Raw genomic sequence first — 17,852 nt, 5'->3', positions numbered from 1 at the left:
TACACTACGGCGGAGACTGTACTAAAACATATTGTGTAGCCTAGGCTGGTTTTGAACTCATGGCCGTCCTCTTGCTTCAGTCTCCCCAGATCTGAGATTATATAAATAAAACAACATGCCCAGATACAATATATATATACAATATATATACAATATATATATATATATCCTACAAATGCCTTTGCTACAGTTTAGATTTTAAGAATCTCTCTTGAAACCTATATATTCCTTTAAAAAAAACTATTAAAACTAGTACTTTCTTTCATCTTAGTATTTCTTCAAAGTTCTGTTTCTTAACAAATTTCTCCAAAAACCTTAGATGTTTTCCCATAAATTGGTCTTACCAAACCGCACAATTTACAAAACCTTTACTCAATATTCTCAATAAAGTCTGCCTAAATCCTATTTTTCTATTGAGGCTTTACATTAATATTTTAGTCATTTAACCAGCTATAAAGAGGTGGATTATTTATACTGTGAACCATGTAATTCAGAATTATAATCATGCATTACTTCAATAATTTATGGCTATTTCATAGACCCCATCAGACTTTATGCAATTTATGTAAAGATTACATTCATATTTCTATAAGCTTAACAAGTACTTATAGTATTGAGGCCACAGTAACGCTCAATAAATATATGTTGATAAAAAATGCAGGTCATTTATCTCTAGTAACTCTTGAAATAAAGTGCTACATAATTGCTATCTACTACATATTTTAAATATAAAGCTAAATAATTTAAAGAAAATCAACATATTTAGTAATGAAACATGACATACGTATTTTCATAGTTAACAAAATATTTTCATTTGCCTTTCCACTAATCATATTTGGGTAAAATTATTCCCTTCCTACACAAGATAAGTAAAACATGTAAGTATCTTACTTAGCAACTAAGAAGTTTCAGAGGTGAATCATAAATTCAGAGGTGAATCATAAAACCAAATATTCCGTCCCAAGTCAAGTTTTTGTCCCTTTTGAAAATGTAGTAATATTTATTATATTGTTTTTATCATAAACTCATATTTCTGGTTTATGTTTTAACCATTTTCATTTTTATATTTATTTTCTCATCATTAGATTTTTGTATGAGTTTAGAACTAGTTTCATGTTTACAAAGGTTTTGTATCTTTACTCAAGATGATAAATATATACATGCATCTCTCCTCCCAATGGTCTTATGACTCTTCTCCATAGTAAAATAAATCACTAACCACACATCAGCAATCCTAGAGTAATCAGATGTGCTGCAGTTGCATCTGAAGCCAAGCCAGATGTGAAGGAGATGCAGCACCACCAGAGTTACAGATCACTGATATCAGGTAAGTGCTTTAACTTTGATTGCTATTGGGATGGGATGGGTGGAGCTGGTCTAGGAGAGACTATTAGGAGACCTCAGTTTCCCCAAGTGATTTCACCCTGGACCCCTATCGGACCCTCCCAGCTCAGCTTCCACCATCCTTATCAAAGTTTAAAGCACTTACCTGATATTAGAACCTGCAACGCCAGCACTGCTGCACTACATCTGTCTTACTTCCAGTTTGCCAAGTATGTACAATGTAGAACCTGCGCCAGCAACTGTAGCTCACAGTGTTGTACCACAGTGGATACCTGCTGCCAAAACTGAAAATATTTAACCTTAATTTCATTAGGAACTTGTCATTTAAAAATGATATTTTTTTCTAAAATTAAATGTTTCATTGTATCTACTTACCATTTGGATAAGGTGTTTCACATAAAGTTAGAAATTCAACAATAGGATGGTCCATTTCAAGTACTGTAATTGCTTTTCCATGCATGATGGTTAAACTTGGTCTTCTGCAAGCTTTGTCATATGACAGCCCACCAGAGAATATTATAAATGGTTCACTACATAGGGGGAAAAAGGGTAATGAGACTATATTCTTTAAGATAACATGAAGTCAAACATAAGCCTTGAAATAATAAGTTCAGAGGAGATTATCTACAATGCAAATGGCCTTCCTGATTCTAGTTTCTTAACTAACAATGACCATTTTATCATCTCCCTTTTCCGGATCTACATTCTAGCTACTAGAATAACTATGGGTAAGTGCAAAGATATTTGAGCGGCACTGGGGAAAGACAAGCTGGAGGAAAGTGGAGTCACTGGCTCGCAAAGGGACTTTTTTATATTTTATTTGGCTACCAGATCTTATATCACTATCATTAGAACATTAGTTATGTTATAATATTAAACTAATAAGTGGGAATGTGGGACCCAAGTCCCTAAAATGAAAGAGAGAGGCGAATTTTAATACAAAGAGAAATATCACAGTGGGAAGCTCAGAATGGTAAACGAGAACATGAAAATTGTAGGTAATAAAGTTTCTGTAGTAAAAGGTTTATGAGGAGATAGAAAAATAATATGTAGATGAATAATAATTTATTATAGAATATCTTCTCAATTTTATACATATCTAGCAAGCTCTAGCTGGCTCAAGTAATTTCATATAAAATTTTAGTGTGTCACTTTAGTACTTTTATTTTTGAAATTAAAATACATTACATTCCCTTTCTTCCCTCCAATCCTCCCATATATGCCCTCCTTTGTTCTCTCTCAAATTATGGCCTTTTTCTTTAATTGTTTACATGCATACACACACACACACACTACTCAGTCTATATATTACTTTTCAAGGTACAAATAAGTAATAAAATGAGTGTCATTCATTTCTCAACTTGTTTGGATTGAGGAATGAGACTTTGGATCTGGGAGAGAGGGGAGGTTGGGGGAGGCTGGGAAGACTGAAGGGAGGGGAAATGGAGTGGTCAGAATGTAATGTATGAGAGAAGAATACATTTTCAAAACAGATATGAATGGAAGGAAGGAAGGAAGGAAGGAAGGAAGGAAGGAAGAAAGAAGAAAGGTGGGAAAGGGGAAGGCGAAGGGGAAGGGAAAGAGGAAGGCGAAGGGGAAGGGGAAGGGGAAGGGGAAGGGGAAGGGGAAGGGAAGGGAAGGGAAGGGACTCCTGTATGTGTCTGTTAGTGCATGTACAGAGACAACTGCCGTGTGGAATAGCACGTATAGGCAGTGAGGGAAGACCTATGCTGAATGTTGGTAGTGCTGTCCAATAGTGTGCGGTCCAGGGAGGAATAAAAGAATGAGAAAGTGTACCAGCATAGGCTTCCTCTTTTCTCTCTCTGCTTCTTGGCTGACATAATGTAAGCTACTTTCCTTCCGCTGTGAAGATTGTAATTTGCCTTGACATAATACTAAGATAAATGGAGTCACCCAGTGACAGACTAAAGCAACCTAAAGCCAAAGGGGTCTTCTTACTTTAAGATATTTATTCTCGTAATTTCTTATAATGACACAAAGTGATGAACTCAATGAGGTTTCTTTTGATGATTATAAATATTGTAGCTTTCTATAAATAGCTTAAAAACTTTTCATTTTCTATTCTAAACTCAATACACATATTTCATGTTAATAAGGAAGTATTTTCAACAAGTAAATACAAGATTGAGAATATTCCCCTCCAAATACATTTGAAAGGAACTAGAGAGTCTTTGCCTCAAGTCCTTTGAAAGTCTGCCTTTCTAAAAAATACACTTCCACTCTATCTGCTAAAAAGAAGTTGCCTGTTTCTATAAATCACTGTATCTCCTCTTTTCTGTCTTATAGTATGCAATTATTAGTTAATTTAATGCTGACTACAGAATAACAAAACCAATAGAATTTTTAATATACCTATCACATTTACATATAAAATATCTTTTCTAATTTTTAAAAATTATGTCTTGACAAAAAGCTCTTCTGTTCTCTGAGTCTGCATTGGGGATGAGTTTAGTGAATGGCCTAGCATGAGCAATTTGACAAAGTAAGTAAAGAGTCCATAAATCTGGTATTAGGAAGCATACTTCCTATCATTTGAAGTATATCTACCCTATAGTATTATATTATAAACCTACAGTACATACAACAAAGTTTATTTTCAAGTAGTGAATGTAGGCACACAAATGATTCTTTTTTATGAGTTGCCTTGGCCATGGTGTCTCCTCACAGCAATAGAACAATGACTAAGATGGATTCATTATTAATCCTCCTGGGCTCTAGATATTTGTGTCATCATTATCTCCTTATTTTCCTGTTATTTTAATCTCTTAACATTTTATTTTAATCAGTGTATCAATTTTTAAAAATGTGATCCAGTACCAACCAGAATTTTTTACAGATACACATTCCCAAGGCCCCTGCCAAACTGTCTAAAGTGTTAATCAGGGAGGGTGGCAATGCATTTGAACAAATGCTCTACTTAGAACAAAACAAAAACCAAAAGAACAAAACACGACTTGCTTTAAAAATCTAATACTATCTGGTAACAAGAACATATGGGGTCACATACGTGTGTGTGTGTGTGTGTGATTGTGTGTGTTCCTCTATATATGCATGAAACAATTAATGAAAAGAAACAGTATCTTAATTAAGGTACAGCCTAACTTTGATATAACCTTCAGTAGAGTACTGTACTGTTTCTGGGTCCCATCTTTCATTCTTTTTCAGACTAGTACACCTCCAAATTTTTCCCTTGCTTTAAATTTCCAGAGGTTACCTTTACTTAAATCTATTATCACAAAAATAAAAACAAAATTGTCTGCATGCACTGTATTTAAGTGGAATGAAAGTAAGTATGACCAATAAAATACACATTTCACATTATAAATAGAATTATTATAGTTAGGATACTAAGTGCTAAAACAAATTTTTAAGAGTAATGAAATACTGCTAACAACGTAGAATACCATGGTTTTAATATAATTATAATGGTGATTTGATTTATTAGGAACCTGAGTGTGCCTTCTTAGTCGTGAAAATCTATGCCTTATGCATTATTTCATCTAGTTTTCATGGAGTAACATAGTAAATCAGGTATTATTAGTGATGAAACTAAAGATGATGATATAATTAAAAATCTCAGAGCCATGTTACTGTAAAGTCAGTGATAACTGTGGCGTCACACTGCTTCATTTGAGCCCTGGCTCCCAAAGGCTACTTTACTTTCGCCTTTGAACACCTATCTCAAAAATTCTCTCCCTAAGGAATTTTCCTGACCTCTCTCTTGATAGCTCTTCTCTCCATGGCCTTCAACAAGGTGTTCCTTTTCCTTATTTCTTTAAAATTTTTAATTGCCCAAAAAAGCCAATAAAGTTAGAAATGTGATAATATTTACAGCTCAATCATACCCTTGTCCCTTTTCCATTCCCCCAAGACAAACATCCATCAAACTACTTCTCGTGCTATTCAAAAATCACTAGTATTTTGTCTTGGTCTTTGCTACTAGAGCCTACCAAATTAAAAAGATGGTAATAAGTTATGGTTTAGCTCACAAATCAAATTACACAGTGTGTAGTATATAGTTAAAACCAATGGAATTAACCTGAACATTGCTGAGCACGGCACAGGAGTACACTTTCAAAACAACACCCTTGTAGCCAAGAAGAAGCACTAAAGTCCATGGGTCCTGAGATTTATTGTGCAAAAAGCATTTCAGGCTTCACATGAAACTATTTGTTCTCATTTTGCTGTTTCATTTTCAAGATTTGTAATCTATAAAAATATTGAACACTAATTGAAAATTCAACAGATATTATAGCCTTTAGGACAGTCAACACTGAAGTAAGTGAAAAGGAAAACTAAATAAAGCTATAAGCTGTTTGGAAAAATTAATATAATTTCCTGACCCTCAAAGATCCTTAGAGTTTACACTGCATAACTTGTGATATACACTACTGAATCTAAAGGCACAAGAAAACTTGTAATTATATTTTAAAAAGACAATAGTTATATAAGATTTTGTTTCCATCCACAATCTTTAAAATTTGGAATATTTTATTTTTTAGGTATATTATACTAAACTGGACTGCTAAAGGGGTATTGAAAATTTATCATCACAATTTTATACTATTAAAACTTCAGAAGAGGAAGTTTTAACAAACATATTTATATCTGTGATGCTAATAGCACACTACAATGTGAGCAAGTAACTAAGATAAAGTAGGAACTTTCAATTTACAGTCTGTTTAGGGACTGACAAATGGCTTAGCACGTCAAAATTCTTGCTGCACAAGCCTGGCTCCTGAGTTAGATCCCCAGAACCCACGTCTTATACATGCATCATCATCATAATAATAATAATGATAAATAACAATAATGTTCAGGCAAGGTTTATTATGCTCATATTGGGTGGAAAATGCCATTAGTGATTATTACAAATTAAGAGGAAATGCGGAAATACTGGACATGGTATCTATAAATGTAGAATTGTACTGAATGTTATTTTATCATATAAATCATAAAATTCAGGCTTTTTTCCATTATGAAAATATTCATGACTTTATAATTCCAACTAAAGGTTAGCTTTCCAATTTCAATATGTCAGATTATAAGCTCGGATAGATCTGGCTATATATTTAAATGTCATAAGGAATATCAATAGATGCATAGATTAAGATTAATAAATATTTCTATATTATAAATAATTCAAGAGTCCTCAATTATTAGAATATATATGATGTTAATATAAATATGATGAAGTACACTATTTGTTATTTTCAATATTTATAATTGTCAAGAAAAATAAGTTATTGATTTAGAGAATTAATAATTTATAATTCTAGGGCAGGATAACATATTATCCCGCCCCTGATACATATTCACATATTCACCAAGTACAACCACATACCTGTTCCTGCAGGTTTTGTACTCCACTTTAAGAATCGGTTTACAAGGCTCAGACTTTCTTCCTTCTCTTTGACTTTTTCCTAATGAGAGAAAGAAATAATTAAATCTGACTTAAATTATACTGACCCATGAGAATTTTTTTAAATTTCCATTAATAAATATAAACATGGAACAATAACATAATGAAAAAATGAACTCTACAAGCCTCTGGGGTGAGCCGCGTGACTTCCTGCACTACAACAAGCCCTGGACAGATCACATTGGCAGGGATACGAGCACCACTGAAGCCCAATGCGCAAGCACAGTGTTAATTGTAGATACTGCTTACAGAAGAGATAGGACAAGCACTAGTTTATATTTCCATCAATGATGATTAAGTTTGGAATAATTTTATTACTTTAGTTATATTGTTAAACTGGTCATTTTCATAGTAACGTCAGTTTAATCTAAAGATACTGGTTTATCTTTAAAGTGCCCATATTTGGCATAAGTCTATATATTCTAATATTTTATTAAATCTATATGCTTTAGGATAATAACAATAGACTGCTATATAATCAAGTTATTTATAAAGTATCATCTTTTGGTGCTTTGTAATCTCTAAATATAGATGTATTTCCTTATAAAATTATTGCAGTTACATATGCTCATAAAATAAAGTTTAGGACTGATGATACATGCATACATAATGAAATATATTATTAAAATATATTATTCACGACTGTGATTTCAACAGTCAGGAGGCTGAGGCAGGAGAGTTGAGTGTTCGAATCCACTAAAGAGTACATTAGAGTGTCTTCCCCTCCCCTCCACAAGAAAATGAACAAAAAGAAAGGAAGAGAAAAAGATAAAATCTTAATAAAATCTATATAACTCTCAATAGTTTATCTATACTAGAAGTAAACTTTCATATTGCAGAAAGTCCTGTCTTAAAGCATATGATAGACTTACAGAATCATTTTTCTTCATTTAAAAATGGTGTTACAATGATTAATTTACTATGTGGAGAGGGGGCACTCATTATAGAGGTAAGAGAACTATTAGTTCTCTCCTTTTGTGATTTGGGTCCCAAGCATTGAAATCAGGTTGTAAAGTCCCATTAATATTCAGTCTTCAGCTCTAACAACTTACTTTTAGAAAACAGCTTCTTACTTTAATTATATCAGTATTTGTCAGTGGTTAAAGCATGCTTAAGTGCCATGTTGTATAAAACATTGTATAAAAAATCGTCAATTTGATTTGTTACTATTCTCTATATTCCTAGTATTATATGATATGTGTCAGGGTGCATAGAAGTAATTAAATTCTAATATGTTTGGAATTTATGATATTGAACAATACACACATAAAAATGACAGTGTGATGCACCAGAAGTGAATGAGTAACAGACACAACATGCTGCAGAAGCTGTAATTAAACAGGGGCATGGATAGACCAGCTGGACTCCATAAAATGATAAACGACAGAAAAAGGATAAATTCTCCAGGTATAAAATAGTCAACTAATGACAAAATGTGTAACTGATTCTCAACATGGACAGCTTTTGAATTTGGGAGTAATAGGAATAAATCAACATTTCAGAACATGGGTGAAATTAACAAAAAATATTTCTGGAAATTGTATAAAATTGTATAAAATTAATGCTGGAGACAAACCAGAGCGTATCAAACCAAACAGGAGGAAAGAAAGTGAAGAACATCAAAAACTGTGAAATACCACTAGTCATTACCACCATACACACAAGTGTAATACTGAAAGGCTAGAGAAGTAATGGTAAATTGATAAAGAGACAACCCTAGGCCAAGGTAATCCAAGCAAAAATGCTGAAAGACAGAAAAAAAAATCTTAAAGGCAGAAAGGAAAGTCAAGATCAAAATGGATGTATGAGCCGATGTGATGAGCCGGGCGATGGTGGTGCACGCCTTTAATCCCAGCACTCGGGAGGCAGAGGCAGGCGGATCTCTGTGAGTTCGAGGCCAGCCTGGTCTACAGAGCTAGTTCCAGGACAGGCTCCAAAGCCACAGAGAAACCCTGTCTCAAAAAAAACCAAAAACAAAACAAAACCAAAAAATGGATGTATGAAAAGAGCCCCAAGTAAGATTAAATGTCAATTTCAGAAACATTAAAGCTAATCAATTATTAGCTGTATTGATTAGCAGAGAGCAAGATATCCCAAGTATTAGAAATGAAAAAAAGAACTGTCAACTAAGAATTTCATGTTGGACAAAATCATCTTTCAACAATAAATTCAAATAAAAACATTTCCCCTAAAACAAAGCTGAATATGCATCCTAGAACTATTTTAACAACAATATAGTAATAAAAGGTGTTTTTCAGGCTGAAAGAAATGAACCACAGATGGGGATTTGAACTTATAATAAAAATACTGTACAAAATTTTTCATTATTTTGTATTTCCCTTGAAATTATCTACTTCACCCATGTTCTTAATTTTATAATATAGAATAGTACAGAATTATGAGTTTGAGAGTTTTGAGTTTTTAATTTCTGCATTTCCCATATAATTTTTAATTTCATGTTTTTGTTCTTCTGTATTGATTAACTTAGTTAAAGATAGTGTCTGTTTTCTTTCATTATATCAGTGTTTTATTTCTTTGAGAAAGGGGATGAGAAAATACATTCTACAGTATAAATGATATTATATCACATCCACATTATATAGCTTTATATACATGAAGTTTTACTCTTATTTCTAACAAACTTTTATACCGAATAATTGATAAAATGAAGATAAAAGACTATATCTACATTATATAAGATATAAACAAAAATATTATAAAGAGGGTGATGTGTGCACCATTGTTGTCATTACAAGTTAGGCAAAGCAGGTGATGTTATCAAGGAAAGGTTTTAGGAGGTGATTGCACCTAAGCTTAAAGATTAAAGAAAGGTGAAATGCTCACCATAAAGGACAGAAAGAATTTTTGAAATATTTCTAAAAGGCAAAAAGATACTGAGTGGGAAACTATAAAAAAAAACTGAGCAATTTAATAGAAGAGAAATGCAGAACAAGAAGCAGGTAAACAGATGACGAATCAGTTGGAATTGGTTGATTTGAAATCAGTAACAAAAATATCGACAAAAAAAATACAAAAGTTAAGACTCAGAGGTGTCTTTCACAACACCAAAAGTTCTAACAAAGCTGAGTCATATTCCAGAACGAGAAACAGACATAAAAATATATTAAAGGTAGATGGCAAAAAAGTTCCAAAAAAATTAGAACTGTTAATAGAAAAATTAAACAATCAAGACAAGATGAGACAAAGCATTTTTAAGTTGCTGCAAATAAAAGATAAAAACTTTGCCTGAAAACACCAGAAGGAGAAAACACATTCTAAATCGTAGAAGCAAAGTTCAAAACACTGAGGATTGCTCATTTAGAAAACATTGAAACTAGAAGATGATTGACTATCATTAAAGCAGTCATTATATTACATGAATTCCCACCTAGCACACTATGACCTGATGTTGACCATAAATCTACATCTAGCAAAACAGTCATCAAAAATGGAGATAAGATAATTTCAAATAGAAGCTTAATGAAATCATTTTACCAGACCTATGAAATGGGAGTAATGTCCACAAATAAATTAAATTATAGAGTATTTTGTCTCTTAATTATAATACATGTGACCATTTAAAAATCACAATATCTGTGTATGATATACAATTATAGTATAAATGATAATGAAGATAGATAAGTAGATCTACATGGTTACAAGATGTCTATATATTAAATGATGTGTTATAATTTTAGCACTAACATATTGAGTAGTTAAGGAAACATTGTGATACTTGCAATAAACAATAGGAAAAGAAGATAAAGTGCCTATGAATTAAAATGTATTCCTAAAAATATTTAAATTACTTGAAAGTGAAGAAGCAGAGAAAATCAAACAAATATAGTATGAACAACAGAAAGCAAACAAAAATAAGTAGACCTAAATCTAGTCTTCCTAGTAATTATATTTAATGTTAATGGACTAAACAGATTACCATTAAGACAGTAAAACAAAAAACCTAAAATAGAAGAGCTCATCGATGCACTCTGCCAGTCTGCAACATAAAGGAAGGCAAAACTGGAGGAATTAAAGCTGTGGAGAGGCGATTCTGTAGTCTCCACAGTCTCTTTTCTTACCATGTGGAACTGTGGTTTGGAAAGGGCGACTTGGGCTTTTCAGGTTCCATAAAGTCAAGCTACCATCCGAATGGCTGCACATGAATTGTTTGCCCTCATGATGCCAATCAATTGAATGAATAGCCTGGTAAAATAACAACAACAACAACAACAAACAAGTACAGAGGGGGAAAGTAGATATATTATGTCATCATATATTCTGAAAACAGTAATTATTTCATTTTAAAATTGTATTAATTCCTACAGTAGTGTAATTTCTTCTATAAAATAGTTTTTAAGGAAAGATCTACTGAATTAGTATTTAATATTGAATTTCTAAATCTTTGTATCTTTTGTGAATAATTTAACCATTTCGTTGAATACAATGAGACAAGTTCTAGTGGGCAAGAAAATCAAAAGGTGTATAAAATATCTCCTCCCAAGAAACAGAGTGAGGTCAATATGGGTGAATATTAATCATCTCTACTGTTCAGAACATTAAGCATGTGTGCTTATACAGTTACGTAACTAATTCTTTACATAACTAAGTGTAAAATTTTCAGTCAATATATATTATATCAGAGTTACAGCTAACTGCTGTTTTGACAAACCATTAAACAACAACAACAAAAAGATGATTCAGACCTCAATATAAGACTAAACTGAACATAAAATGCAACATGATATCCTGGGCTTGTGAGATTTTGTTTTTCTTTTCATTTCTTCTCAGTTTAGCTGTAATTTCTATGCCCAGACTTTTCCCCTAACAGTCTCCAACAAAAGCATTTAGAAACATTCTTCATTGTCTTCTCTGTTTATTTCTTTTCCCTTCTGCAGGCAGTTCAAACAAAATAGCACTTCTTTTGTCAACTTTGCTGATCCTCAGTTTAAAATTCTCTGAAACTACTTGGTCAGTAGAAGTAGAGGATGAGAGAGTGTACAGCCCCCAAGCCTCATCCTAACCCAATGAAATCCTACCCACTGGGGAGGAGAGAAAAAAATATAGCTACAACTATAAATGAAGTAGAATTTCAGTAAATAGGGCAATGATGAAACATTGTCTTGTTTTAGAGATCAAGACGATAAATAGTGTATAACTAAGGAGCTGGTAACTGAGCTGATGGAGGGTATTTGATTTTTTGTTTATTTAGTTACATCACATTCTTTCTATCAAAACAGGGACTTAATGGAAACCAAATATCAATAATCAATTCAAGAAAAAATAAAACAAAGAATTTAAAGAAAAAATATGAGTCATATTTTGTCAACGCTAACTTTTTCTTGAAAACAAAAGCTTAAAAACTATATTAACAATCTGACAAAAGGAAATATACAGTTCCCATGGAATCAAAATATTACCCTTATGCCAAATTGAAAGGTTTGAGCTTATTGAAGAAATATCAATATGAAGAAACAAAACCATAACTATTGTAAAATAAATCCTTGCCTTTTTATTACTTAGAAAATTTCCGCTCTGCATTCTAGGCTGGCCTGAAACTTACTGTGTAGCTCTAGTTGGCTTTGAACTTGATGAACTCCTTCACTGGATTGGGATAAGGCTGTATGTCTGAACGTTTTCTCGCCCTCTACTTTTGCTGACCAAGTAGCTTCAGAGAATGTGAAACTGACTGCAGTTCAGCAAAGTTGACAGAAGTGCTATTTTGTTTGAACTGCCTTTCCCGTGTGGCTGCGAGTAGAGGCATAACCTATAACAACTAGCTGAAAGCAATTTTTTCAGCTAATTATTTCTCAATATAATACTGGATTTCTAAAAAAAAAAAATCCAATTCATCTATGACTAATCATCAAGGGATAGTTAGACAGTTCAAATAGCTTTTTGGTGCCTACAGACTAATAGGATTTTAAAATACAAAAGAGATAAGAAGAGAGTTCATATTGAGAAAGCAATTATCAGTAGAAAAATCTTGAAGGTAAGAAAAAATTATATCATTAAGAGAAAGTGAGTAACATGTCCCAGATGTGTGAACTGTTTAACAAGATGTAGTAAATTATACTTTTTAAAAAAAAAGTGCCACAGCTTTAATTCTCATGTTCAGACCCTGTTAACAGGGAGTCAAATATCCTAATGTAGAGAATCTCATGATCTGATTATATATTTGAAAGATAATCTATTAATGAAGAATATACAGAAAGGTCGATGTTAAGAGACTCATCACCAGTCAAGCAATTTCACGTAGAGTACTGGGTATAGAAATGACAGAGAGGAATGGCAATAAAAATAAAGACAAAATCAAAAAGCCTATAAAAACTGATTGTTTATGATATATGAAGAAGAGCAAAATAGGATTACCATGGACATTGTAAACTGGTTTTAAAAGAAAAAAGAACATAGAAAGTGGTATGTGTAATATAAATTCTGTTCTGGTGATATTTATTTTGACTTACCTATTAAATTGCTAGACATTTAAATTTAAAGTTTAAGAGAGGGGTAAAGGCCAGTGAGTTGTTAGTTGTAGTAAGCTTATTGATTACTACAGTAAGTATTATTAGTAATAGAAATGAGAGACCGTACAAATAAACATAAGTTAGAGGAGGCAACAAAAGGCAGATGTAGTGTTGAGGTGCGAGGGGCTCACTACATCACTCAGCCAGCCTCAAACTAGTGCCCCAACTTGTCTTCCTGCCTTAGTCTCTCAAACACCTAGTATGTGCCAGTGTTCCAGACTTGAGAATCTATAATCTAAATGAATCAGAGACGGAGAAAAGAGGCAAACGAGATAGGCACAAACAAACAAAAGAAACAATTTTAAGAACGGACTTTGAAAAATTACAGCAGAGACCACCAAGTGCAGTGCTGGGAAGAGTATATATGATTTATAAAACCATCTTAGGAATTTATTAAAGATAGTTTCTAGTTATGACAAAGTAATAAGAAAGTTTGAAAGTTTTTTAGCTACATAAAGCTTATAACTATCTTTTATTAGAATGACATAAACTACAAATGTGTAGTATAATACCTAACTATGTGTGTATATGATTTACATCAATACGTAAAATAATCTCTATGTATAAATTATATAGACAATCATATTCTATTAATTTAGAATATTTCTAATCTTTATTTAAAGTTTCAGTTTCAGAATTAATATGCTTATTTCCTAAGGTTGGAAAATTTATTTTCATACAGATTAGGCTTAAAGAAAGCATAATTTTCAGCATTTTCCTTTTGGTTTCCTATTGATCTGGTCTTTTCCAACTCTAACAAGTTAAACCGTGTTTGTATTTTTCTCTAGCTCTTAGTCTTAAAAAAGGGAGAAATATTTATAATGTATCATTGCATTTTGTGTATTTAACAACAGCAAACAGCCAGCTCTGCTCTGTGGAGTCATTTTTCCTTATGATTCAGATGTAATGAAAGTGAATATGAAGAACATAATTAATTTGTGCTATTACTTGCATGGTTGTTTTTCACCAATTATGACCAAATTGCTCAGACACTACACAATTAACTTCTAGACTCTTTGGCAATGTAACTATTTCATATATATGGTAAAATATTAGTTTGAGAGAACCATTAAGAAATAAACTGTGAATTTTATAAAATGAAAATTTCTATTGAGATTTTATTTTGATTTTTAGTAATGTGTATACATACATGTGTGAGTACGTGCACACGGGTATAGTGCCCGAGGAGAACAGAAGAGGGAATCAGATCGATAGAGCTGGACTTACATTAGTTGTGAGCTAGCTACCAGATGTGGATGTTGGAAACACCCGTATCCTGTGCAAGAGCAGTACATGCTCTTAACCATTAAGACATTTCTCTAGCCCAATAAATATATCTTTAGGGACCAAAACTCTAAATTTTTAATTGTTATGATATAATAGGAAAGAAAATGTTGAGTATTCGAAGGCAACTAGAAGTCCATTGGGTGATATTTTTTATTCTTCTAATCTAAAAATGAAGTGTTCTAAAAAGAAATAGATGAGTCTGTTTTCTATTTACTTCCATGCTTCCTTAAATTATGTGACATCTATGCATATAAGAGTGGGTGTTAGCTAGATCAGCGTTTTCCTTTTGTCTTGTCCCACTCCCACTTTACTTCTAATCTAAGGGTGTAGACGATCGTCTTTGCTACCCAGCCTCAAGAAATAAGTTCCCTTTTTATCTTCTCTCAGCTGCACTGTCTTCATATTAGCTTCCTCTAAATGGGAATAAAGGCCTGGAATCAAGAGTCCAGCTGAAATGTCATCTGGGAGAAACCTAATCAAGAATAAATTGTATATAATAAAATTTACCTCAAGATAGTGTCATTTATTTGTTCTTATACACAAAACAATTTCATTATTCTAAGAAGATAAATAATAAATGGGAAAAGCTTTTCAAACTGTCTTGAACTCTTAGCCACAGAAAATGAATTGTTTAGGAAGCCTTGACTAGTGCCTTTAGAAACTTGAAAGTCAAGAAGCAAGATGTGAGTATGGAACCTACATAAAAGAAATGAGATGAGACAAATCAAAAGAGTGCCATAGGGAAAGAATAGATACAAAGCCAAACTAGGCAATTCTCATTCAAAAATAATCAACAGTTGGAACTTATACAAGTAACAAAAGAATATTAAACGCTGAGTAAGGACAGTATGGTTCCAGTGATCAAAAATATTAGTAAAGCACAAAACTTCAGAGCAGAAAAGTGGCACATAATCCCCAAACTTTCCAAATATGTCAGCAGAAATCACTTACCTCATCATAATAAACTCTCAGTTCTGCTCTTTTAGATTTCAAATCCCAGAATACTACAGTACCATTTTCATAACCTATCAAAAGCTGGAAAACAGTAAAACAACCATTTTCTTAATTCTGATATTAATTTTAATGGTGTTCAAATAAAAAGTTATAATACTACTATAAAGAAAAAGCATGCTACACAACACAGCCTGATTTGTCCTACCTTTTCTAGTACTTAAATATGCTTCCTACTACTTTAAAATTGTTTTTGAAGACAAAGATGCTGATACAGCAATTAACAAATTAAAGGGTCAATAACTTTTGTTGCAATATAAACATCACCAGAGAACGCTGCCTGTTTGAAAGAATCAAGGAAACATGTAAATAATAAACATGATACAATATAGTTTATGTGAGAATTTAAAGATAGAAAATGAAGACAAAATAATCGATAAAGTATTATATTTAATTGGCTACTCATATAAATATATAAATATAATATAAAATAGTTTTAAATTTTGTCATATCAACTCTATTTACTTTGAGCAAATATTTTATCATATTCTCACCAGAAGATGCTGGTGTAGCCCCTCATTCTGGGGATCAAATGTAGGACCTTGTACATGTCAGACAGAATCTCTGCCACTGAACTACATCCAAAGCCTTGAGTACATAGCTTAAACTAATGGCTTATAAACCTTTAGAAGTTAAAGCTTTTTAAAAATTCTCTATTAAATTAACATTAGCTAATTGTAGCCTACAATATAAATTTTACAGGGTCTAAAAGCACCCTGGAGACGAATGTTGGGGACTTTCTAAATTAGATTAGTTGAGGTGAGTTGACCTGTTCTAAATGTAGACGGCAACATTCCGTGGTCGCAGGCTGTGGATCCCCTAACCAGGAGAAAGCTTGCTGAGCCTAAGCGTGCATCACTCTTTCCTTCCTGACTGTGGTGATAATGCTTCTGCCTGTGCCCCTTCCGTACCATGATAGACTTTCCTCCAAATGAAAACCACCTAATTCCATAAGGTGCTTTGGTCAGATGTTTTGTTTCAGCAATAAGGAATGTAACTACCAATACAATGGTGCTTATACTTAAATCAATATAAAGTATTTGAAAAGTAATAGTCTTCCTTTTAAAATAAAAGAATTTGAAACATAAAATTGAAACATTATCAAAGAAATATATTTTTACCTATCCTATTCATGTTTTTATGTATATGATAATTTGACTGCAATGTATGTAGACCACATGCATGCCTGGTTCCTGTTGAGAACAGAATTGAGCATCAGAGTCCCTGGTACTGGAGTTATAGTCAGTTGAGAGCTGCCAAGTGGGTGTTGGAACCTGAACTGAGATCATCTTCAAGAGTAACAAGTACTCTCAACCACTGACCCATTTTGCTAGCCCCTAGAGTTATTTTTAATCTAGCTATACCTTATATCCAAATGCAAAGTTAAGGAGCTACACATGATAATGTTTAAATTGATTTGACAAAAGTGTTGAACTTTCTGATATGCCAACTTAAAGGAAATTATTTTTAAAAAAATTAAATTGAGAGTTTAGAGGGAAGAAAGGAAACGAGAAATGATGTCATTATACTAATCTCAAAATTAAAAGAAAAAAATTTAATAATGTTCAATATCCTTAGCTATCACGAAGATGAAAATGAAAACCATTTTCAGATTTCATCTTAACCCAACCAGAAGGGCTAGGATAAAATAAATAAATGAATAACACCCACAAATAACTGCAAATGCTGATGTGCAATGGAGAAAGAAGAAACTGACTCACTAATGGTAGGAGAGTAGACTGGTGCAGACACTATGGTGGTTCTTCAGAAAGTTGGAGATAGTCTACCCTGTCATCCAGCTATACTACCCATGGACATAAGCAAAGGACTGTTCATCTTACTACAGAGATGTTTATCCATGTTCACTGTTGCTCTCACAATAACCAGCAAATGGAAACAGCCTAGGTGCCCATCAACTGATGAAATGCAATAATGAAATGTGACACATTAATACAATGCTATATTATTCAGCTATAAAGAAACATAAAATTATATAAGGACAAATGGGTAGAACTGGAAAAAAAAAACATCCTGGGTGAGATAACCTAGACCCAGAAAGAAGCTCTGTGAGATTAATCCATAGGTGGCAGGGTTACTGGGGCCAAGAGCTGTTGCTGTACAAGTCATAGCCCTAGGGGAGAATCTACCACTATTATTTTGCTAAATGGATATTGTGTAAAACCAACTCCTGAAGGCTTACTGCTATACCCATAGACTAATGGGTCTCTCGTCCCTCATTAGAA

General features: G+C 32.8%; 1 protein-coding gene across 15 annotated transcripts in view; it reads right to left on the bottom strand.

Moving 5' to 3' along the window:
* Stxbp5l (syntaxin binding protein 5L) overlaps positions 1-17,852 on the bottom strand; it is a 231,324-nt gene that overhangs the window by 118,827 nt on the left and 94,645 nt on the right. For all 15 annotated transcript variants that reach the window (XR_005976222.1, XM_041672858.1, XM_041672860.1 and 12 more), the window contains 4 exons: positions 15,550-15,633; positions 10,867-10,990; positions 6,710-6,788; positions 1,720-1,874 (listed from right to left, as the gene is read on the bottom strand). Coding sequence is in view for 14 of the 15 variants with exons in the window: in XM_041672858.1 (XP_041528792.1) it covers positions 1,720-1,874; positions 6,710-6,788; positions 10,867-10,990; positions 15,550-15,633 (442 nt within the window). In the remaining variant the exon portion in view is untranslated. The remainder of the gene's footprint in view (positions 1-1,719; positions 1,875-6,709; positions 6,789-10,866; positions 10,991-15,549; positions 15,634-17,852) is intronic.

This window comes from Microtus oregoni, unplaced genomic scaffold, assembly GCF_018167655.1.
Source record: "Microtus oregoni isolate MIOR12 unplaced genomic scaffold, Mior012 000023F_ref0000262, whole genome shotgun sequence".
In the NCBI taxonomy this organism is placed as follows: Eukaryota; Metazoa; Chordata; class Mammalia; order Rodentia; family Cricetidae; genus Microtus; species Microtus oregoni.
The sequence above is the reverse complement of the archived record's forward strand: the minus strand, read 5'-3'. Positions and strand labels throughout refer to the sequence as shown.